The sequence below is a fragment of the Thunnus albacares genome, chromosome 6, assembly GCF_914725855.1.
Source record: "Thunnus albacares chromosome 6, fThuAlb1.1, whole genome shotgun sequence".
NCBI classification, from domain to species: domain Eukaryota; kingdom Metazoa; phylum Chordata; class Actinopteri; order Scombriformes; family Scombridae; genus Thunnus; species Thunnus albacares.
Window position 1 is genome coordinate 20,747,447 of NC_058111.1, and position 24,472 is coordinate 20,771,918.

General features: G+C 40.6%; 1 protein-coding gene across 7 annotated transcripts in view; it reads right to left on the minus strand.

Annotated features, from left to right (window-relative positions):
* The window catches only part of LOC122983601 (cytoplasmic dynein 2 heavy chain 1), a 126,984-nt gene that overhangs the window by 94,385 nt on the left and 8,127 nt on the right, over positions 1-24,472 (minus strand). For 5 of the 7 annotated variants that reach the window (XM_044353522.1, XM_044353523.1, XM_044353519.1 and 2 more), the window contains exons 17-47: positions 22,925-23,023; positions 21,781-21,920; positions 21,246-21,474; positions 20,546-20,673; positions 19,984-20,099; positions 19,534-19,661; positions 19,101-19,250; positions 18,770-18,975; positions 18,051-18,206; positions 17,772-17,886; positions 16,911-17,081; positions 16,308-16,466; positions 13,897-13,965; positions 13,617-13,771; positions 13,336-13,468; positions 13,103-13,220; positions 12,821-12,933; positions 12,524-12,637; positions 12,065-12,215; positions 8,754-8,959; positions 7,676-7,858; positions 7,174-7,356; positions 6,667-6,890; positions 6,187-6,302; positions 3,572-3,771; positions 3,241-3,372; positions 2,944-3,076; positions 2,457-2,664; positions 2,206-2,335; positions 1,694-1,849; positions 678-937 (exon numbers count right to left, since the gene is read on the minus strand). In XM_044353522.1, the coding sequence (XP_044209457.1) occupies positions 678-937; positions 1,694-1,849; positions 2,206-2,335; positions 2,457-2,664; positions 2,944-3,076; positions 3,241-3,372; positions 3,572-3,771; positions 6,187-6,302; positions 6,667-6,890; positions 7,174-7,356; positions 7,676-7,858; positions 8,754-8,959; positions 12,065-12,215; positions 12,524-12,637; positions 12,821-12,933; positions 13,103-13,220; positions 13,336-13,468; positions 13,617-13,771; positions 13,897-13,965; positions 16,308-16,466; positions 16,911-17,081; positions 17,772-17,886; positions 18,051-18,206; positions 18,770-18,975; positions 19,101-19,250; positions 19,534-19,661; positions 19,984-20,099; positions 20,546-20,673; positions 21,246-21,474; positions 21,781-21,920; positions 22,925-23,023 (4,781 nt within the window). Of the gene's footprint in view, positions 1-677; positions 938-1,693; positions 1,850-2,205; positions 2,336-2,456; positions 2,665-2,943; positions 3,077-3,240; positions 3,373-3,571; positions 3,772-6,186; positions 6,303-6,666; positions 6,891-7,173; positions 7,357-7,675; positions 7,859-8,753; positions 8,960-12,064; positions 12,216-12,523; positions 12,638-12,820; positions 12,934-13,102; positions 13,221-13,335; positions 13,469-13,616; positions 13,772-13,896; positions 13,966-16,307; positions 16,467-16,910; positions 17,082-17,771; positions 17,887-18,050; positions 18,207-18,769; positions 18,976-19,100; positions 19,251-19,533; positions 19,662-19,983; positions 20,100-20,545; positions 20,674-21,245; positions 21,475-21,780; positions 21,921-22,924; positions 23,024-23,110; positions 23,206-24,472 lie in introns of those variants that run through there. The other 2 variants (XM_044353524.1, XM_044353526.1) reach the window with 2 other exon arrangements.

A 24,472-nucleotide genomic window follows, 5' to 3' on the forward strand; every position in this document is an offset into this window, starting at 1 on the left:
AGCAACGTTTGTCAGAACAGACCCAAAGGCAAAGGGAGACATTTTGTAAGGGTACAACAGAAAGAAAATAATTGGAAAGTAAATGGTGTGCTTGCACATGCGTGTATGTTCATTCTCGTATACGCGTCTGTAAATTAATTAGATGATCTTTTATCAGAGGAATAAGCTGACAAACCCAGTGCATCATTGGCACAGTGACCTTTTTCTGGCGAAATGAGGCAAGACAAGAGGACGAGAAAAAGAGAGAGTGAGTGAGAGTCAACTGGAGTGTAAAAGGCAAACTCTGTGACCTCCAGTTATTCAATCCCCCTGGGGAGGAAAGCATATTACATTTGTGGCAACTACTGTCTGTGTACACATACACAAGCCTGAGCACATACAACACACATGCACACACAGATGTGATGTTCATTCTAACTTGTCTATGCCTTTACAATTAAGGTCAAACCTTGAATAAAAGAAACGTTGACATCAATGTTGATTGCGAGTTTGTTATTTTGAGTGCACACATTTGAGTGACTGTGCCTCACAATCCATAATGCACACTCTTCCACCATGACCTCAATAACTATTTTTCTGCAACAGTATACACAGTGTGTCTCCTTATGCCTCCTCTGTTTATGCTTATGGAGGTGTTTGTGGTCTATATGTGTGCGCATTTCCACGTGTGTAATTACCCCTTCCCGCAGCCCTCTGGCCCTACCACCATGAAGGGCTGCCTGTGCTGAGTGGTGAGCCATGGAGAGAAGCAGTTCAGACCCCTCTGCATGTCTGGAGTCTCAATAACAGGTAGTGTGTGTGTATTGGAGAGCTGTTCCAGTGTGAGACCGTCAGGACGTTGAAATGTATAGGCTGCAAGATGGCCGCTGTCAGGGTTGTAGTAGGTATCTAGTGGTTTTCTGCTGTCTGGTGGGCTTTCTCTGGCCCAGCTCAGCAACTATAGAAGCACACAGAAATATAAACACATATTAAGACTAGGACTGGTATGTTTCAGAGTAGTGATATTATAGAAATTCCCCACCAGGTGCATATCCTGCATTAATGCTTAAATCATTACTAACATTACTATTTTTTAAATCAGTTATAGCTAAGAAGACTTACTGCAAGACAAAATCATTTTAGCCAGAGACATGAATAATATTCAATTCCTAAATCTAAATAACAAATAACACACTGTAGTCTGTACTGTACATTTACCACCAGACTGACAACTTACTGCTAACCTTTTCCTCTGCTCCGCTTGCATTCACCGTTATTTTTCTGCCGCTCGCTCTCTCGCTTAACCACTCACTCGCTTACACTCTGGCCCTATTCCTTAAAAGGAGTTACGCTAACTGTAGTTTCCCAGGCAACAACACAGACGTTAACTCACGCTTCGAGACAGCGCTGCTCAGCGGCTCCCAAAAGCTATTGATTTGTGAATGAATGGCTATTTGGCGTTATTTTTGACATTTAAAAAACGATTTTTCGGCCTGGCGGGGGTTCTCGTTGGCCTGGCGGCCCGCCAGGCCTGTACAATTATAGAGTAAACACTGTAGAGTAACTATGTGTTTCAGTCATTATTAATATGACTGACAACAATGTAGTGCTTAATATCCTTGCTTCTATACTGTAAGAGCAAAGTCCACTCTCCAGTCATCTACTTGTTGATACAGTCACCCTGTGCCCATTCAAAAAACACAGACGTCCTTACCTCCTTGGCAAACTCCTGTCTTGTTTTAAGGTTGAGGTTTCCCCCTAAACCTCTAAGAAGACTGACGATAAATTGACCTCTCTCTGTCACAGCGTTGAGGTGTGACAGACCATTGAACACTGTACCCACCAGACTAGTCTCCACCACAAAGTCATTCTGATGAAAGGGGAGGAGAAGATTCAGTTTAGTAAGTGTTTCTTAACTAAACTGGATTTGTTAACTGAATGTATTCACTGAGCCAGCTATATAAATATAATATATTATAATTATCACTGGTCAATAAATGTGGGGTCATTTATATAGAAAGTCCTATATTTTAGTTACCAAAATGGTCAGGTGTTGACATACACAGAAAAAGTTGCTACATATTGTTCAGTGTATGCAACATCATGTCAATGCTGTTTCAATATCCAGGCTACAAACTGTGTTCAAAGGATATTTAAAATTCAGCACCCTGGGACAGTTTGACAGACTTCGAGGCAGTACAGAGAGGTAGAATAGGGCAAAGTTACCTGTTTGAGGACCCAGTCCAGGGCTCGTTGGAAGTAGTCTCCCAACCAGTTTTCTAAATTACTGCGACAGTCCTCTGGCTGACAACTCAACCATGACTTCACCAAGGCGCCTACATCAATGTCCTCATCACTACAGACAGTTGGGGGGAAAAATTGAGTTAAAAAACAAAACAGTGAGACAGGCTAGTAGAGAAAATAGAATACAGCACTAAAAAACACACTAAAAACTGTTGAACTATTGGCTGTCTGACCTGAGAAAGATCATGCCCATGCGAGATATGGTGGCTGGTGAGGCACAGCTAAGGTCATGAGTCTCAAACAGGAAGTTAACATTAGGTCCGAACTGGATGCGTTCTCCACTAGGCATGGTTAACAGCCGATTATCGTCAAGAACAGAGTTCAGACTCTCAATCCACTCTGGGTCGATGTCGCCATCACACACAATCCAGGAACTCACATCTAGAGAATAAAAACACACATATATACTGTAGATACACACATTACATTAACCTTAATGCAAACATACAGAGCCCAACAAGTGTAGACCACTTTAGGCTACGTAACTATATCCAGTCATTCTTGAGTGCACATGCAGCAATGCAAGATCTTGAACACTTTTGTTCTAATACTGTAGACCAGACTTCATCCCAGTTGTCAAACATCTGGCTAAGCAAGACTAATAGTGACCTATTTGCACTCATTAGCAACCATTAAGCTGACATGTAGCCTCTTTCTTACCCTGTGGTTCTCTAACCACATGCCTGGCACTATGTGTGAGGACACCATCGGCCCATTCTCTGGTGTCCATGTCTATATGTCCCAGAAGCTGTTGTCTAGGCATAGCCTTGGGATTCATGGTGTACTGCTTCACCTACAAAAACACATCATAATTAAAGTCATCAGCATTAGTCAAAGAGTGCACAGTTGCATACTGAATAAGGTGCTAAGAAGGTATCAATGAATCATGTCAGAAAATTCAGGTTGGGCACCTGTGGGATTTACAGGAGAGAACATCCAGGTGTATACTATACTCACCACTTTGCCTGTCTTGTTGAGAGCAGCCCTAAGCATCCTCCAGAGTGTTGACTTCCCTGCTCCGCTCGGTCCAACGATCACTACACCCATGCGCTGTCTCAGCTGTTCATTCAGCTCCAATGCCTTTTTCAGCTACACACAGATGGAAAAAAACAGCCATCTATCTAACAAGCTATCCAACTGTCCATATGTTGTCTCAGTACTAATGTAAGAAGTTTTGCAGAAGTAGAGAATGAACCTAAACATTATTTGGATACCAGCTCGCACTCATCACAACACTTATATGTATATACTTTGCTTATAAATACTGTACATGTCTTCATACACACACCTGGGTGGGTATAAGCTCAAGCCGTGCCTCCTTGTAGACTTGTTCCAGTGCCTGCATTAGAATCTGGTCCTCAACATCAGTGAAATTCACCCCAGAGAAGACATCTCTGACCAGGGCATCAAATCGGGAGCTATCAGCAAACGTCAGCTTGGACATGGTGTTAAGCCTCAATGCCTGTACCACCAGACCACTCTCCTGAACTGCATACAAATGAAAGATATTGATTTAATTCCGGTTCAAATTCCAAACCCAGGATAGACATGTAAAAGTATTTCAATAATGATATGAGTAAAAGTATAAAATAGTTTTACACCAGTTAACAAATATAAAAGACTCTTTGCAGGAAGGGAAGTGAAAAAATAACACAGGCTTGATGGAAGAGAACTCAAAAAACAAGGTCATGAAAGTTAACTTGTTCTTGCACATGGCCCTTGTTATTAAAGTGCTAATTACCAAAGCTTGTCATGACTTAAGAGTTTGTCAATACTTCTGTTCTCTTCTCCAAAGATGCTGGCCTTCCCTGCAGGCACAAATGTGGTGTTTTTTCACAACAGAGAGGAACACTTGGCCGGACTACACAGAGCCAACCACAAGAAAACCTTGGGGACTCATTGACAGACAGGAGGTGCATGTGGTGTGTGTGTGTGTGTGTGTGTGTGTGTGTGTGTGTGTGTGTGCGCGAGTCTGCTGGACAGATAAAGGGTGGGTGGTGGAACAGAAGGATTTGTAAAAGAGAGAGATGGGTTTAAGAAAAAGCAGAGAGGAAAATGAAGAGAGAGATTGGGGGAGAGGGGGAGTATTTCAGAGCAGAGACATGAAGGGGAGATGGGGATGAGGAACAGAGGGCAGCGAATGAGAACGAGTGGGACAACAGAGGCATTGATGGCCAGGTATCAGAGAGAGAGCTAACAAGAGGTCGGAAGGAGGGGGAGAGGAGGGGGGGGAGAGGTACTGTAGAAGTAAACAACAGAATTCTGGCAAAGTGTTTGGGAACGAGAGAATGGAGAAGGACAAAAGTACAGACGAGTGAAAAGCCCAAGGGAAAAAAAGTTTTTAAGGGGGAGTATTTGGTCTAAATGTCAATTGTTTGCGTGTCTGTATTAGAGGACTTAAAGGGCAAGGACAACAGCAGGTGTATAGAGAAAGTGCTGTACAATAGAGCCTTTTGGTGCTCAAGTACACTTATCTATAGTGTTTATCAAACTCAATTTAAGAGATACCCACACAGAGACACAAACATGGTAAATGGCTGCATTTAGATAGCGCTTTTACCCAAAGCCCTTTACAATTTGCCTCTCATTATGAGTTTCCATGCAAGGTGACGGTCTGACTATTAGGAGCAATTTGGGATATCAGTGTCTTGCCCAAGGACACTTTGACATGTGGACACAAGGAGCTCAGGATCGAACTGTCAGCCCTGTGACTACTGGGTGAACCTACCCCCTGAGCCACAGTCTGATCCATTTTTGTAGTGTGACCCTGTTGGGTACAAGATAAGCATCTTCAAACTAGCCGAATTTTCACTATCTTCTAATTTCAGCAGCAGTTTCAAGGGATTCATTTGAGAGATACTTTTATCAAATTACCAAAAAGTTTTCAGGTCACTGACCTTTTGTGAAAAAAATAGTACAGCTTCTTATTCAAACCACATGGCTGCTATGATTGTTAAATAATGAAATAATGAAAAGCGAATACCGCAAAGAGGTGAATACTGATGTAAAAAATAATGTTGTTTGCAGCATAGTCATGACTAGAAAGCCCTGACTATCAAAAAATTAGAAATTAATGAGTATTTATCTTTTACTAAGACAAGCATTTCATTTCATATGACATAATAGACAATGTATAGTGTTCTGCCTTTGTGTTTTATTTACTGGCTGATACAATGCTGATCTGTTGAGCAGGCTGTCACAAGCTACAGGCGTCAAACAGTTACATAATTTTAATGCCATAATCAATTAAATAATTTTGCTTCTGAACCACTGAGCCAAATATTTAAAGATTTGCTTACACCATACGATGGCTGATGTTCATATACAACAATGACTCATAAAATGAAATCAATGAAATCATAAAAAATGCTACTTTAGTATTATTATGCTTTTCGGAGGTGTTTTACAAGTAATTTGTTCATTTTCCAATTGCAGTCCACAACAAATGATTTCACTGATCAGCACAACATCAACTTCAGACAGGGAGGAGTCGTCAGTGAAATCATCTCGTGTTTTGTTTGGCTAAAATGAAGGCCAGCCTATTTTCACTCCTTGATCGCATTTGATTGTAGAATGTAACATTTTGCACTGTTTTTCAATCAATAAATCAAGATGCTTCACATGTATTGTGCTGCTACTGTTGCATCACATTTGTTGAATATGTCTCTGGATGTTTCCAGCATACAGTTTATGTCGTTTTGTGTGGTTTTGTTTCCCTAACACAACAAGTTTTGGTACCGTGTACTTTCGGCAGCAATGCACGTGACTCAAGGTCATGACCAAAGATACCCCTGCTTTCTCTTAACTTTCCTGTCACACTCCACTATTGGAAAAGAAGAAATGCTGCACAGAAATATTGTACCTTAAAATAAAAAAATAAAAATTAGCCAGAGGAAGTCTTACTCTTGTCCTTGTCACGGCTCCTCCTCTGTTGCTGAAGGAGACTGCCACAGGCCTTCAGCACTGTCTTCAGAGCACGCAAACCCCAGTCGTAGTGCTGCTGAGGAGTCAACAGCTCCCTGAACACACAATTAAAGACACATACTTACACACTCTCACATGACTGCAGTACCGGTTGTAGTGCTAAGAAGAGGGAGGGAAGTAGAGCATAACTTCAAAAAAATCAATAGTTTGCAATAGATGGTGGTGGCAGTATAGATAATTTCACGTAAAAATACCCACAGCATGATTCAGTCACACTTAGCGCACCACACAGACAAATGTACCACACTGGTCCTTTCCCTGTGTAGTTCACATACATGTAATCAGTAGACTGGTGATAACAGAGTGGACAACATAATAAATCTCATTCATCCACTACCTCCTACTTCCACCCAAATCGAAAGAAAAAGAAAAAAAAAACTGTAACCTCACAATCTCTACCTGGCCAAGTTGAAGATTGCAACCAGTTTGCGTCCCAGTATTTCTCCATTTTTGAAGCCCTCAGAGTAGAGGATCACCTCAGCAATAAGCTCATTGTCTGGCCTGCTCATGGCCACAGGCCTGAACAGCTGCTTTAGGTTGTCTGGAAGCTTCTGTCTTCCCCCATAGCCTTTTCCAGCCGGGTTCAATGTGATGAACACCCCAGAGTTTGGGTCCAATTCCACCTGGAGGAGGAAGAGATTACTGAAGATTGATTGCTTGATGGTTAATACAGTTGATAAATTTATTGAAAGACTGAAAGACAAGAACTGTTGGTTGAAGCCCAAACAGGGATGGACTTTCATTGCATGTGTTAAAGTATGTGTGCATATACAAGCCAGGGAGTTAAAGAGAAGGATAGAGTCAATGAGGAAGAAGGAAGGCAAAAAGAGAGTGTGGGCTTGAGATATAGTGAGCAACAGTTTTTTGGCATCATGTGTTTGTCTGCATCAGTTCTTATTCGCTGACCTCCTTTCCCAGCAGTTCACATGTGTGCTTGTGATGTTTAAGGGAGTCTTGAATGGCTTGAATCTGCATGGAAACTGCAGATAGTACCGCCTCCTCTAAACGGTTAAATTCGTCAAAGCAGCCCCATGCTCCACACTTCACCAAGCCCACAAAGATTCGTCCCATTGACTTCACATCAATACCCTGGAAAACAGACAGACACAAACCAAAAAGAGAGAGAATTTCACATCTTCTCACTGACAGTTGATCTCAATTACCAATCTTGTTTGTGAGTGAATGTGTGTGAGGTCACAAATTGAACGATCAGAAATCAAGAGGTCAGCGCATTGACTTAGTTTTGTTTAGACATCCAAAGCTTTTAACATCTTCTCTTACAAAGTGATTAAGACAGCTAAATAAAAACATGCATTGGTTTTTCATGTAATATAAGCCTTGGCTGATTAAATGCTATATAATCTTAGATTAAGTGTTTGGAAGTAAATCCCTCACATTCTCTTTATACCTCATCACAGTTGAACACCAGAACTTGCCGTCCAAACAGCCCACCCATGGCTTTGACTGACTCAGTCTTGCCAGTTCCAGCTGGCCCATAGGGGTTCCCCCCAAGCCCCATCTTCATGGCCTGGGTCAGAGTCAGGTAGCACTTATCAGTCAGTGGAGTGTGCACCAGCTTAGCTGCATTCCCCTAGGAGACAGGGGAGGTAGGATGGAGAAGAAAGTGAGTGATAAATAGAGAAAGAAAGTGACAGAGAGAGAGAGATCACCAGACAGAGGTAAAGATATGGGGAGCGAGGGAAGGGCAGGGGGAAAAGAGAGGGGGAAGGAGAGGATAAAGGCAAACAGACAGGGGATGGATTAAGAAAGTGAAAATTGAAAAACAAATGAAGGACAAGCAAAAGAAAATGAAAATGAGTGGGACTTTGTGCTCTTCACAGGAACTGCAGAGGGGAAATACAGGAGGGAATTTTCAGTAGTCCACATCTCTGTGTAAACAGTGCCCCCAAAAGGTAAACAATGATAACATCAGTAAATTCCTGAAACATGAGAAATGTTTCGGAGATAAATTTTCATGGCATTCAATATCTTGTACCATTAAAAATTTCCACTAATACAGTGCATCTTAGATAATTTTAGGGTGTGTGTGATGGCCTTGGTGGAGGTGCTTGAACATATATGTACCTGCTTAATCAAGCCGACCAGTCTTCCTGTTTAAAATACCAAACAGATGAACTGATATACAACTATCTATTAATTGATCCGATTCAGATAGTTAATCATTTTCAATCAAGTACACATTTTCTAATTACACAATTCAGATGCCTCACAAATGACTATAACGTTGGTTGCTTTTCTCTCTTTGAAGTCATTACAAATCAAATGCTAAGTAAGGAGATTTAATTTCCTTGTGGAATTAAATCCATTTGTTATAAAATTAAATGCAAAAGATATTATATCCTAAATGATCACAAAAAAATCTCCAGTAAACGTTAGCTGCAGCCCAAGAAACATCAGTGTGTATTTTTCACCTGGTCAATCACAAAAGAGGAGTGTATCTAACTTGTATCTACAAGCTAACACACCTGGTATTCATACGTGTAGTTGAACTGTGCATCCACCATATGTATGAGGCAGCATTTGTCTGGTCCCATGTAGAAGCGAAGCTGCTTCTTCCACGCCCAGGCACCAGGACTGGTAACTCCTGCCGTGTTTAACTGCTTCACCACACTGATGTTGTGGATGATATCCAGGATCAAAGCCTTCAGCTTCAGCTGCAGGATACTGGACTCTATAAAGGAAGGCGTGCGTGAAGATCAGGGATGGCAGAATTGGTAAAGTTATTTACACAAATAACAAACTGGATAAAAAAAATAAATAAAATTGTAAACGTGTTATAGAGTATTCAACAAGGCCAAACCTATTTGGAATTTCTAGTAGTAGTTTGGTAATATTTTTCAAATCAAATTGTAGATCTCTGTAATATGCAATTTTCTCTTCCTCACATGTCTTTATTAATTACACAAAATATGTACATTTACTATAAAACTAGTTAACTAAGCATTACTTTATTTTGTATTCTTGACTTTACATTGACCCCATGTCATTACAAGGTCCTGCCAGGTGCTCTTTTAGATGCTGTCAATAGATGGGAGGCTTTTACTGTAAGCAGACAGGATGGAAACAGCTTTTATGTTAGCATAAAATAACAGCTCTTGTATGGAAAGTAAAAATGCAGAATTGTACTGACTGGTAAGAAGAATAAATGGGACCAATCACTATGGGGAAATTTTTGAGGAAAGGAGATAAGACACAAGAAAGGGAAACTTTGTCAGACATGAATAGAGCCACACTGACATTCTGGAAAGTCAGTATCATCACCAATACAAGCTTAACGGCCATAAATGATTGCACAAAATGCAGAAGAAATGCACTAGAGGCAATTTAGAAACTGCGTCATTGTTACGAACTTGTCTGGCAGCCCTAATTATTTAGCATTCTCTGTAGTTTGAGTACAGACACACAAAGAGTAGCTGAGCAAAAAGAAAAAAGAAAATAGAAAAGAATAAAAACATATAGCAATAATATGTTAATTTTACTGCCTCAAATGCATATCTTAGTCACATGAGGGAGTACTTTTCATGTGAAAGTTACATGTATGCTTAAACAACACTTTGAATTATAAATTGTCTGTGGATTACTTTTCTAAATACATGTCTGAAGTTAAGATTTTATATTGTAAATTAAAATGGGTTCATATGCCATCTGCTAGGTTGAATGCCTTGTGTGTAGGAATGCATCACTGATGTCAGCCTAGCCCCAGAAGCATAATACCTTGCCAAATGCACACCATCCTGTCTTGTCTCTGCGCCAAAGGGGAGATAGCTCCCACTCCCCGCCTGGGTTCATGGCCCATTTATGTAGACTGGGTAATTAGATTATCCTTTTTGCCATTACTTTAGCTGCTTTAATCAGTACTACCACTCTGCAGACTCTTCAGTCGACCTGGTTGTTTTAAGGGAGCCAGTAACTTAATGAGATGTTATCATGGAAATGAGTGCTATTTCAAGTGTAGATGGTTCGGTTTAGTTTAGTAGTTTTGCATGCAAGACGGTCACAGAATGAACCATATTATCTGCAAATATATTAGTCTTCATCATGGAGTCATTCTGAAATATTGAGTATCTACAATTATGTTGAAAAGTCGAAAATACAAGTTTGTGCAAGTGAAACAAGCTTTGTTTTCATAAATGCATTTTCATCTGACATAGAAATTTGGTATGTGGCAGCAACGTCCCGTGAAATGATGCCACTACCAGGGCTACAGAGTAGCTTTTCATCTCATGCATGAATAAGAAACCTTGATTTGAATTTAAAAGTCCTTTTTACAAATTCAAATTCTGTGAATAAGGTCTGCTGTCATGCTTTATGTAGCCACATATTCAGCCCCAGGTCATTAAATAAGCCTGCCAGCTACTGCATCTGCAGCTTTAAAGGGCAATGCCTCTTTGCAGCCTCTTGTATCTAACTGGCTATCAAGGGATTCACGCAAGAGCAGTCAATCAGCATTAATCTCTGAGTCCTGAGTAACAGCCCACAATTTTGATCAGAGCTCAATCATTAACAACACGGGGGAGTCTGAAAGTGGAACAAAGCACAAATATCAAGCAGCAACTTCACTGTAATTTGAAAAGGTTAATATTGTCAGTAATGTGATCAGCAACCAAAAAAAGCAGTTGAACAATCTGCAGCAGAAATACACAGGCTAAAGAACAGGAAAAAATCCAGTGCAGCATTTAGTATGCTGCAAATATGTCTGAACCTTTAACCTCTTGATAAAAAAATAATTAAAAAAAAAAAATCACACAGGCTATGCTGTTTTTCTCAGCTTCTTCTGTCTGTCTTGGTCTCAGTCTTGCATCAGAAGTTGTTTTATCCTCTAAATGTTGAATGACAACCCAGATTATGATCATAGTTGAGTCATGAACAGCACAGGGATATTCACTATATGGCTTAAAATAATGATACATTTAGATACGAGATGCAGGTGTTGTGTCTGAGTCACCAATGGCATACAGTGCATGACTGAACACTGGTGATATTTTTTTCATGTCATCTTTACTGTCATTTAGCTATTTTAATTTAACACACCTAAAAGAGATCTGGCCTAATATCATGCCTGTGCATGTTCATTGAGTTTTGGCCACTATGGGTCAGAAGAACTCTAAAATAAGCTGACAAGACCAATATTATCAGTTTATGAAGATGCTGTCACTAACATGTTAGCAAACAATTGCTAAATTAGAATTTCAAGACAAACAAGAGGAAGGTGGAGAGGGGTCTGAAGGAAGATAACTGTAGGAACTTGGAGTTCCTGGTAAGTTTTAAATTTTAATTATCCAGAACATGAGCTGTCACACAAACACATACACACACACACAGTCAGTGTGTATGTTTCTAATTAGCTAATGTAACAGCTACAGCTAACATCTGTAAAGTTGGTACACTTGCTGTTTGTAGTAAATAGACTACAAAAGCACTAGGGGCCAAATCCACACAAATAAAGTAAGGAGCTCATGGAAGTGGAGCTGTGAGAGTAAAAAGAAAAACAGCTGCTTCACAATATGTTTATTATATCAACATTTTTCAAATGAACCATCTCCCCAAATTGCATCTGTTGGTTGAAAACTGCATTTAACTTCAGTATTTTGTTCATGCTGGAGATAAGGAGAGACTGTGGCAAAGCTTCTACAGTATGTCCTGTTGTATTTTTTTCAGTGTCAACTAAAATAATTAAGTCATTAACTCTAGTATAAGGATCTGGGAGAACTTACGTCAGTCAGAAAGGACACACATACATCCACCACTGTATCCACATAAATACAGACAGAACTACCTGTGTTTGTGTTGTCGTCAGAGCTGGTGTCGACTGTAGTGTAGTGTTCCAATTTGGCATTGAGTTCCAGCTCCAGCTGGTGCAGATTTTGTTCCTTTAAAGCTCTTTCAACATCTTCAGTAAACTGGATTTGTTCAGCAAGACACAGAATCTACACCAAAAAAAGAGAGTTGAGACAATTCTGCCTTTGAGAATTTAATTAAGAGTTATTAAGACAATGTTCTTAGAGGACATGTTTCACATCCTAGGGTCACACTGTCTTGAGTAAGACTGAGAAGGAATGGATTGCTGATGAGTGGTCTTGGATCTCAACTTGAACAAAAGCATTTTAATTAAAAAATGTAAATAAAGAAATTAAACAATTACCAAACAGGTGAATTAACACTTTTCTGCAGCTAAAGAAACATTCTGCTCCCTCAAAAGCCTTTGGGAATATTCAGAAAAAAAGTTTGTGTGTACCTGTGATGGGTAGCGTGATGGGTCCACCTCCCCTTTTTTCCCTGATGACACACAGTCATACAGTAGTTGCTTCAAAGTTTCCTTCATTTCCATGGACAGCTCACTCAACCACACCTAGAAAGTCAAAAAAAATTTCATGCACATTCGCAAACAGATATTCAAATGGACTAGGTACCATACATTTTCTACTTATTAACCCTTTATTTGAATATAGTTTATTATATTGCATAGTTTATTTTCCAATCACACATTCATCAGCAGAGAACACATACATTCATGCGACTCTGCTCGGCTTACCTCCACAAGGCTGGAGATGCGTATAAGGTTTCTGAGAGGCACTGTCTCTCCCTCCAAAGAACACATGGCGACAATGTGCTGGCAATGCTCATCAAATACCACACTATGGATGCCTAGACAGATAATACACACAAAGATTACCTTCCCTGTCCAACAGAGTATGCTACAATACAAGGGTTGAGTAGTGTAGAGTATTGCAGAATAGAACAGAGCAAACCAGAAAAAACAGAACAGATCTGAGCACAAAAAAAACATAAAAAGGACAAAACTGACGTTTCTGACCTGCAAATAATTTTTTGAGGTGTGACTGGATGACAGTTGGGTTGGTGGCCTGACCAAGAATCTCTAACAGATCATCATCTCCTATGAAATAGAACCGTGGGAAGGCAGAACGCTTCTCCTGTGACAATCACACAAAAACATTTTTCTTTTTTTTTTAAAAGTGTGATGAATGCAACCTTTGTTATAAATGTGTAGGCATGTCTTTGCACACAAAAATGTAGATGTGTGCGTACCTCCAGGAACTCATTGAGTGACTTTTGACAGCGCTGCAGCTGGTCCAGTATGGTGACCAGGGAGTTTCTGATGCCAGCCCTTGAGCTCAGAGAAATGACTCTGTTGTCCCGCTGAATGTCTGACATTATAGCCCTGTTGCACATATGGAGAAAATGCTTTAGTACTGAATGTGCATAAAACACATCCTGTCTATAATACAATTTCTATTTGTCCATTCTTCCCAGCAAAACAACATCTTCTCTCTCTCTCACACACACAGACACACACACACAAAGAGTACCTGAAGTCTTCATCAACCCGTTTGAAGCGGACCTCCTCCCGGGGCAATGCCCCACGTCCAAAAATAGGCTCTAGATAAACCCAACGCCTCTGGATGGCATTCAGACTCAGCAGGTACTCATCCAGATCTGATAGACGAACTTCCCACAAGCTGACCTGGATGTATAGGGTATATCTTTCATGAACAGAAAGTCTGGGGAAATTTACTTTTCCCAAAAAAATAAAAATTAAAAACTTTATGCTTCTAAAAGTTTATTCAGAGTTCAAGCCTTTGACCTGACCTTGTCCTGGAAGCTGCGGTAGTAGGGAGAGTCTTTCAGAGACTGCAGCAGACAGCGATTATCTCCCACCTGGATGGGCACAGAGTAGTGATAAAGCCAATGTTTGCTAATCCTTATGATTTAATTTAATGGTGCCAGATATGCCTGCATTTTCCTGAAGACATTCTCATACCTTCCAAGTCTATCTATTTTGATGGTCACTAGAAGTCAGTTCCTTTAACTCACCTGAGATAATTATAAGAAAAATAATAAAACAAGGGTAAATTCTGACCATATAAATATTGATACGGTATACCAGGCAAGGTATTTAGAAATCCTGAACGTATGAATTTCAATACCGTCAAAAATACAGATGCTCCTCTTTCTATTAAACTGATATGGAGATGCTGTATTGAGGTGATACACTGTAGTGCACAACACACCCCACCAGAGGGTGGTGGAACAGGCAGCTGAGCTGAGAAAGATGGCAACTGTGAGTGGTATGGAATCATGAAAATATTGCCACATATAACTTTATCTTGAGATGACTTCTTTCAAACTGCAAAAGCAGTTTATTAGCCACATGATTTTATTCAACTACCAGTCTGCCACCACTATCTGCTGCACATCATCTCCGTTCAGCCCACTGATGTGTTAATATCCGCCGCGGCACAGTGTCATCGGGTCCTCCAGCAAGAATCTATGGAAGAAGGGCGCTTATTTCCTATCTATTCCTTATTCTATGGGCCATAAGTATTTAAACCCAGAACGACTTGTCTAAGGCTAATTGCATATTTGACACACAGCACTGCAGGCTAGACAATGTCATACATGCTACAATGACTTCTATCACTATCACTTTATATATATATATATGTCATATACCGTATACCCTAGTAAAATGTCAGGAAGGTGTGAAGGTATGAAAAGATAGATACCGCCCAAGCCTAGTAAGTAAATAGAAAACTTAGAAATATATTCATGGACTGGGCACAGATGTGTTTTTGTTCAGTTGCATCTTAAAATCAACCCTTAAACTCAAAGGTAGCCAGTATAAAGGCAGGAATGTCAGCATGACATGTTCCATAATTCCCTCATCCAAATGATCATTAAAACATTAAGAAAAGTCATCTCATGAACAGATCTAAATCATGACTGACATTTCTCACAAAGTACATCCCATGTTTAGTTATAATTTCCTATATCTTCCTATGAAGAAAGTTTGGAAATGGGTCTGTAGTTCTTCAGAATGGTCGGCTCAAAAAAGGATTTCTTCAAAAAGGGTTTCAACGAATGCATATTTAAACTGAGTGGGAACAATACCATTGGCTTTGACATGATAAAAGGTAACATTATTTTTTGCAAAGACTTCCTAAAGGAAATTGGCTGAGACAATTTAAAGTGAGCAGAAGGGGTGCTTCTCTTTGGCTATCGTCTCCATTAAGTACTCTTGAGGAATTTTTCTTGTACTACACATCTCATAAATAAAGTAATTCAAAAGTTCCTCACATCTTTCACAGTATGACTCATGTGGTGGTGTGATAAAGTGCAACCTCTTTCAAACAAGTGAAAACATTTAGAAACTTTTTTAGAGTTCTTTCTTTCTTTTTTTCCAATAAAATCAGGAAAATATTGAGCCTTGCTGTGTGAAACTGCTTCATAAAATCTTTTAGTGCATAAATTAATCTTTCTCCACCTGCACTCAGCGATATGCAGGAAAGTGATCATGTGACTTGTTACTAAAGACGACAGGGATAAACCCCTTAACATTCCTTTAAATTCCTGTAAAATTAGCTTAAAATGCCTATCCAAAGCATACCTAAAGTAATTTGAAAGCTGTTCGTGAACCTTTAGAAGTACATGCATGGTTTACATCTCTTTTGAAAGGTAACACTGAAGTTTTTCTGTAACAGTCAGAATCACTGTAAGTGCTACTGTCACTCAGTAACACACTGAAGTAGAAGGTTTTTATTTCTTCTTGAATATTTTTGCAAAGTTTTGCGGACAGATGCCTGTAGATGACCTATAGATGGGACTTATTAGCTGGAAAACACAATGGGACCACAGCATAGAGCCTTACCTAGTCCAAGTTTAATTTAATAACAATACCACAGAAAATGAATATTTTACACATGTTTTTCTAAGGGTATTTCTGGGCATCTTGCAAAAAAGGCTATTTAGAGGCACCAAATAACCCCTACTTCAGAGTAACTCATAGTGATAGCACCTCATAGTGCTTTGTTCCCCTGTTGAAACTAAATTTTGTGCATATAAAAGTCAAAACACAGAGTTGTTGAGGAATCCCATGTCAGTCAGACAAAGAGAAGTTAGCGCGGATGTAAGGATTTTTGAAACGTTCCCTGACTCAGTGTGACAACTTGTTCATGTATGTGAGTAAAAATTTGTTTGGTTCTGTGTGTACATGTGTCTACCTGGTTGACTATATCCTTCCAGTCCTTGATGAGGGTGAGAGTGCTGCTGCTGCTGTCTGTGTACTCGGTAAGGTTGAAGGTAGCTGCAGCGCCCCACAAATCCAGTTCCCTCAATGCTTCTCTGATTGTTACCTCCGCCTGGGCACGGCTGTTCAGATCCTACAACACATAATCACATTAACCTAGTTATTATGGTTAGTTGAGAAAGGCACAAAATGCTTATATTTTATATACAGGCCAAATTCTTAATTACAAACCCTATATGATTATGCATGTAAACCTATATAATAAAAAATCAAAGAACTTTTCCTCTATCAAAGCATATGAATTTCTTAGTTGCAGCTGCCCTCTGGTGTCCGTTGTCACTTATTACAGTAATGATGCTAATAAAACCAGAACAGTTTGAATTTTTATAGACATATAAAATATCATCATATCCTATACCCTATAATATGATAATATAATATTATGATCAAACAAAATATGAACAATTTAAAGAGGTGTGGGTCCCAACAGAAGTGTGTGCTTCCACCTTGTATATATACACTCATACACACCCACACACTCACTTGTGTGTGTGTGTGTGTGTGTGTGTGTGCGTACCTTGAGCTCCAAGGCCTTTTCTACGATGGTATTTGCCACACTGAGGAGGTCATTAAAGGTGAGTCTCTCTAAGGTCATCCCTCTCGGAAGACCCAGCAAACGGAACATGTCCAACCAGTGGTCCTGGGACAGGTGCTCCCCACGCACGTACTTCAGCACTGGGACCATGTTCTAAACATGAAGATGGAAAAATGTGAAAATAAAAGTGCATGGAATTAGATCCCCTATCAAATTAGAATGAGCAGTTTTCTTTCACATTTGCATAGACATTAAATTCTTGTTTCAGAAACATTACTTTAACCACTAACATTCACCAATAGGTGGCAATGCTTTGGTCCAGATTTTAATATTTCAACTAGTGGATGGATTGCCATACAATTTTGTACACACATTCCTGGTCCCCAGAGGATGAATCCAACCGATCCTCTGACATTTCCTCCCTCTAGTGCCACCATGAGTAAAACAGTAAAATCTCTTGACAACTATTTGATGATCGTCATGGAATTAGCTACAGATAATAAATTTCCCGAGGGGATCAATTCTAACAACTTTGGATGAACCCTTTGACTTTGGTGATCGTAAGACATTTGCTCATAAAATTTATGCTTTTGAATTTGGTGACTCCACAACTTATCCTACACTGCCACATGGACCAAACTAACATGTTACTACCCTGGCAGGCAATAGGGTAGCTGAATTGTCAGTACAGTTGTCCAAAACTTTCATATTGTAGAGTGTAATGAACATTGTAGCCTCTAGTGCTTAAGGGTCTTATGACAAGTCTTCTTTGTGTATAATAAATCTACTGAAATTAAAAAGAAGACAATAACATATTATTCCTTCAACTATATTATTGTCTACCTTGTATTTGTCTACTTCTCCTTGTAGTTTAACAGACATGGCAGTAGGTTGCTCCAGCTTCCTAAGTCTGTCCTGCCACGTAAACAGAAACTCCTGAAACACATACGTCTTACTCCTGTAAAACAGAAACATATACATACATTAACACATAACTGAACACACAGTAGAAAATAAATGGAAATAGTTGCAAGTAAAGAAGACTGAGATCCATGCTGAAATTTACTGATACTCTTGTCAGGTTAGGACCCATTAACTACAGGCCTTAACTTAACCCCCTACCTGAAAGTAATCCAGTCCTCCTGGGCCTTTTCTGTGAAACCCTGCTGCCACTCCTCATACAGACTCCACATCTGGCTGTGCTCCTCCATATCTGTTTTTGTCTCCTCTGCCAGAGAGAAATCTGGAGCCTCCAGGTCAAAACAGGCACAGTCCTCACTAAGACGAGGAGAGGAGAGGAATTGCCATCTTATTTAACAGTACTGTCAAGTACAAAGCTGGAGAGGTACTCTGCAGTAGGTTAGGATGGTGTTGAACTAACAGTAAGTCACAGACTTTTTATTTCTTTGACTGTGTGGATATCTGAAGTAAAGGCACTTAAACCTAAGTCTTACTGATTAAATGTGAGACCTCAATTGTGAACTTTATAGCTCCTAGACAGGGGCGGCTGCTCTGCACGGTGCACTGGACTGTACTATAATTGAGAGGAGGCCGTGAATAATATAGTATTTCACGCATTTTCAGGTTAGGCTTGGAATTGCATCAGTTATAATACTGAGTAGTTTTAAGTAAAAAAAAAATCTATAGATAACAAAAAGCAGGAGCCATTAGGAATCAATAAATACAATAATGACACTGTTGCAAGTTTTATGGAACCACACTTTATATAACCGGAACAAATTCTAAGGAGATGAAAGCAACAAACATTCTTATCAGCTGCACTGACTTTCTCAGAAAAGAAAATATACAATTATATTTCCAGCAAAATAGTAACAACTTACAGCAGTTTACTGCGCACAAGCTCTAGCTCCTGGAACTCTTGCTGCTTGTCTCTGATGGTCTGGAGGCAGGCAAGTAGGGCAGCATGATCACCAGTCTCAAGTACCTCATCTTTGGGTTTCAGCTGGTCCCAGCGGGCCTTAAACCGTTCCAGATCTGCCCTGTAGGCATCAATACGACCTGCCGCATTACTTCGCATCACTTCCACCTGAGGGGGGAACAGAGCAAGAGAGAGCAAGTGGAGAAAACAGATCCAGAGACATGACAATATTTGTGATGTGTGAGGTTTTCAAACCATGATCCTATGTGTGTGTGTGCATATGTGTATGTCACCTGTTCTTTGATCATGAGTTGGTGGCTCTCCATGACAAGCTCCAGTTTGTCCCACTTGGCCCTTAGAGAGGACAATGAGTCCAGGCCTGCCCCAGCCACCGCTCGTAGCAAGCGGTTCTTCTCCTCAGCACACTGGAACTGTGGCAGGATCTATGCACATCCATACAGTATAGTTAGCAAGAATGGTAAGGTTATATTTCCATGTTGTGTCAAAAATTTGACCCATCCCACATGGAATTGCAAGTCACCGTTAAATTTCTTTGACAGGTAGCAAAAAGATTCGACAGAATGTGGGAAACTTAACCTTTATTTCTAAAATCCCCATGTCGACCCCACATAAGGGAGCAGGAGAGACCTATTGGCACAAACCTTGAACATTAGTCCTATCATTCAAGAAAGAACCTAGCCAGAGTTTAGTGTGTGTATGTCTTACTTCAGGTTTGCTGGCTAGTATCTTGCTATATATGCCACTGGCCGCACCAATCTCCTCCATGCTTTCCGGACGATTCGACAAGGCCTCCATTGACTCTGACACAAAACTGTCTATGGCCTGTGTATGTCCTAAAATCAAGGGAGAAGATGAAAAGCACAAAGGAAAGGAAACAGAAAAGGAAAGTGAAAGTAAAAAGCAAAGGGGATGTCATTGGGCAGACAGGATGAAAAACAAAATGAACATAAACAAGAACGACGAAATAAATGGAAAGAGGGGAAAAGATTTGAGACTTGTGTAAAGTACACTTTATTACTTTATATTAAAAAGCAGTTTTAATGCTGTTCCGCAGTGAAACAAGGTGGGAGTTCAGTCAGAGGTTTTATATCATTCCACAGAAAATAATAAATATAAAACTGAAATTATAAAGACAATCAAGATGTGTGCCTTTACCTTGTATGGACTTCCTGAGTGATAAAAGCAGCATGTCAAACAGCCTCTGGATCAGGTCATCGATGACTGCTTTTACTGGCTCACAGTTGACTGTGATACAGTCTACCTTCTCCTGACTGACGAAGGAACAAAGACAGAATTAGTCTAAAACTAAGTATAGCAAAGAAAAGATGAAATTAGGGTCTTTCCTTAAAAGTTGAACAAAGAATTTTCAGAGGCAAGATTCAGAAGAAGCTAACTTATTGGAAAGCCAAAAACAGGAATGTGAAAAGGATAACACTGAAAAACAGAAAGGAGAAAACATGAAAACTTTCCTAAAATATCTTAAATGTCATAAATGCTGTGACTAAACAAACCTTCCCATGCTGTTGCATTGTCACCTGTTTCAGTGGACCCAGCATGTGCTAACAACAAAATGTGACCAGGCTTTATTCATCATTCACTCTATACTGGTGACCTGCCATTAGTAATAATAAATAGTGAATAGTATATAGTAACTTGGTTAAATCCTAGGCTTCATTTTGTATTTACTTGGGTTTATTACAGTACGTATAATATGTACCTGGGCAAACGTTCAGACTCTTTCCCTCTAGCTTTCAGGGCCTTGAAGTTTCTCTCCCAGTCCTGCACGGAGTTCAGATGCTTCTCGACTAACTTCTCTAAATCCACCTTGCCCAGCACCACCCACTCCTACAACACACACACACAGACACACATGTACACATAGAATCATAGGAAGATTGGGTCCAGTGCATATTTCCTAATTTTAAATGTGACTGTGTCAAAGGTTACAAAAACTACATGTAAAAACATGGTGTACCGTAAGTGACGTAAAAGAGAACTAAAGAAAGGGGGGAGGTAAATGAGATGTCTGGAGTTGGTGGAGGGATTTCCCAATCAGTTCAGATATGCATGGATGCAGACAAAAGGGAAAACATACTATACTGTGCTCACATTCTGTCATGGGTGTATAAAGGGGGAAAATGCTAACAATGAAAACAACTGAACTTCAGTATATAAACAGAGAGAAGCATGACTAATCCAAGTTGCATTCTCTCAAAGAAAAGCGCACAGCAGATGGTCACCGCAATGCTTCAATGAGCAAAAGATGAAAAAAAAAATTATCAAATTAACATTTATAAAAAATAACATATCTATCAACACAACATCCCAGCAGAGGCATAACAATCATTTTAAAAACCAATCCTTATCATTATAATCATAATCATTATTAATGTAATAATCATATGTTGTTCAGGCACCTTGAACTTATTCTGTATAGCCTGCAGGCGGCTAAAGAGGTCCTCAGCCTTACTGAAGATGGTGAGGAACCCAGAGGCATTCCTGTCAATCATGACACTGAAGATAAGATCCTCCCCCTGGGCACTGACCCCTTTGAACTGGTTTGGGATCGAGATGAACCGCTTCATTTCTCTGAAATAGCGTGCTCGCACCTCCTCAAATGGAGGACGGAACTGCAAACGCCCCTGCCTATTCATAGGAAGGAGAGGGGAAATGGAAAAAGGTTATTTTTTTCCTTTAATCCACACATGTCTTTGAGAAGAGAGAAAGAAAGAGAAGATAGCCAGGCCAAGAGAGGCTACAGCCAAGTGTAAGAATCAAGAGATGGACACTGCTAGTGGTTTAAACATAAGTTGAAAAAGACATTTGTGAGAGGAAGAGAAAATTATGCCAACCCGCTCAAAAAGAGACACAAAGCAGAGAGAAACAGAAATAGAGAACAGATGCAAAGAGAATTAGACAGCAAGTTGGAAAAGTAAAAGTGAGTGTACTGACTTGAAAGTGAGGTCTATGTGTATTTCAGGCAGGTTCTTGTTCAGAGCCTCCAGCCCAGTCTGGTACTGGTGTTCAAGAGCCTTGTATAGTTGATGGTTCCAATGCTGACGCCATGCCCGCATGTCGTCAGACCTAAAGCCCTTAACACACAGACACACATACATGAATTAGCTTTCCAGTGAAGAGAATTAAGATTTGTTGTACAGGTTGTGTATATTCACTGAAAAACTTACTAACGGGCACTAAAGTCATTTTGTATCATTACAAAATACAACTCTGGGCGGCTGTGGCTCAGGAGGTAGGGTGGGTCATCCACTAAGCACACACAGACAGCTGTGGACACCACGGACGGGTAGTTGTTCTGTTTATACTACTTTCTGGGGTCCACTTGGAGGACGTGTTCCACACATGTGCAGTAGATCGCCGTCTACAGGAACACAGCGTTGTGACCGCGCAGACTGGTGCGGACAGGTCCACGCAGAAACAACAAATCGCAGGTACGCGGATATCCGCACAGAGCCTATGCGCACACCCTCTGATGACGAAATTTACATCATGCGGACCCTAGTGGACCCTCGCAGACTCGGAAACTAATTTCAGCTTAAGTGTCCTTGGGCAAGATACTGACTTAACACCAAATTGCTCCCAATGGCTGTGCCATCGTTGTGTGACTGTTGTGTAAATGTATAAGCATAGAAACACTGTGGGACACTTTGGATAAGAAGCACTGTTTCGTTCCTGATGAGCAGGTTGGCACCTTGCATGGCAGCCTCTGCCATCAGTGTATGAATGTGTGTGTGAATGGGTGAATGTTGGCATCTATTGTAAAGTTCTTTGAGTGGTTGATAGACTAGAAAGGCGCTATATAAATGCAGGCCATTTAACATTTACAATGAGATAAGGATTTCATACTGAAAATCTGCTGACAAGGCCATAAACTATTTTTATTATGATTCTGTATTGGTCTCCACTTCCAATCGCATTATTTGAAATGAGCATCATTTTAGCCTTCAGCAACATACATTTGTTTGTTAGATGAATTATTGCAGTACCCATGGAGAACCATAAATATATGATTACAGTAAAAAATGTGTTGAAGGCCAGCACAACCCAAGACACATATACTTCTTATTGTAATCAATACCTGAGCCTCCAGAGTGGCAAAGCCAGTACGGAGCTCCTGAAGGCCATCCTTCCAGCGCTGCTGATGTCTCAGTAGATCCACATTCATCAATGTCACTACCTGAGAAACACAACGACAAGCGTGTGTCAAGCCAAGTGGGGGAAAAAATTAGAGTTCTTTTTCATAGTATTCGTTTTGATGTCTCACCATGGGATGCATGCCTAACTGCAGCCCTCAGAAGCATTAATCTCATTACACCGATCCTGATTGGCTGGTGAATGGGTTCATCCGCATCAGGTAGTGCCACCTACCTTAAATAGCTTATGCGGACAACACAGCCTCATTAAAACACCTCTTCTCACTCAGAGCATATCTCACATCGAAGCTAGCTAGCTTAACTGTCCACACGCGGATCTTATGTAGCTTCCATCACCAGGCATTAGCAAACTTTAGATTTTGCTTCTTCTTCCGGTTACACCAGACTGGATTCGCTGTTTTCCTTGCCCTCCACTGCTTGGTCATTGCTTCTCAACTCCTCGCCACGGTAGGTCAAGCACCATCGAGTGTTAGCATCCCATCCAATCTCTCGGCTTCTTCACAGTTAGCACACCAGCTAGCTGCCTTGACTCCCTGCCTGCACAACAGCTCGTGAGGAATGGGGGCTAAAACCCCTCACACCAGAGGTGACAGAGGCTCCAGGGCCTGTCCCTGTCGCTGTAGAAATAAAATTCCAAGCAAAGACACACACCAGGTCTGCTCAGGCTGCTTAGGGCTGGAACACAGCTAGCTAGCTTGTGTCAACACTGCTCTGTATTCACTGTCGAAAGTCTCAGCAGACAGCTAGCCTGCCAAGCTAGCTTGTCTGAACATGATCCCTATCTCCCTACCAGCTACCACCCACTCAAAAGCAAAGCTGAGGCTTCCAGCTGGACGTGGCTCCAGTTCCCCTGCCAGAGGAAGACATCCTGGACTTGGACTATGGGGAAGACAAAGATGACACCTTGGATCTCCTGATATCAGAGGATGAAGAGGAGGACGATATTTTCATCACTCTTACCCAGGCTGCGAAGCCCAAGACCTTCACCACTTCTTGGGATGGAGATGAGAGCAGCACACAAGTTCTCCTCTCCCCAGCTCGGACATCCTGGGCCTTATTCAGGGGAGTTTCTGTTCAGGACATTTGTGCTGCAGCAAATTGGTCCACGCCTCTCACTTTTGTCCGTTTCTATATGCTAGACGTCTCTGCCCCGTGTGTGGCATACACAGTCCTGGAGTCCTAACTGGAACAGAGCAGCTATCCCTGTGGGTTGGTGGACGCTAGATAAACTTGCCAGGCAATACGGGAGCTACCACATCCCACAGTGAGACATCGAAATGAATATTATGAAAGAGAACTTAGGTTATTTACATAACCCCTGTTCTCTGAGTAATAAGTGAGATGTCTCACCAGACAATCCTTCTTGCTTGAGTGAGTGAGAGAAAGTGCTTATCTTGAATGAGACTGTGTCATCCGCATGATTTGGTTAAAGGTAAATGGCACTACCTGATGCGGAAGAACACATTCACCAG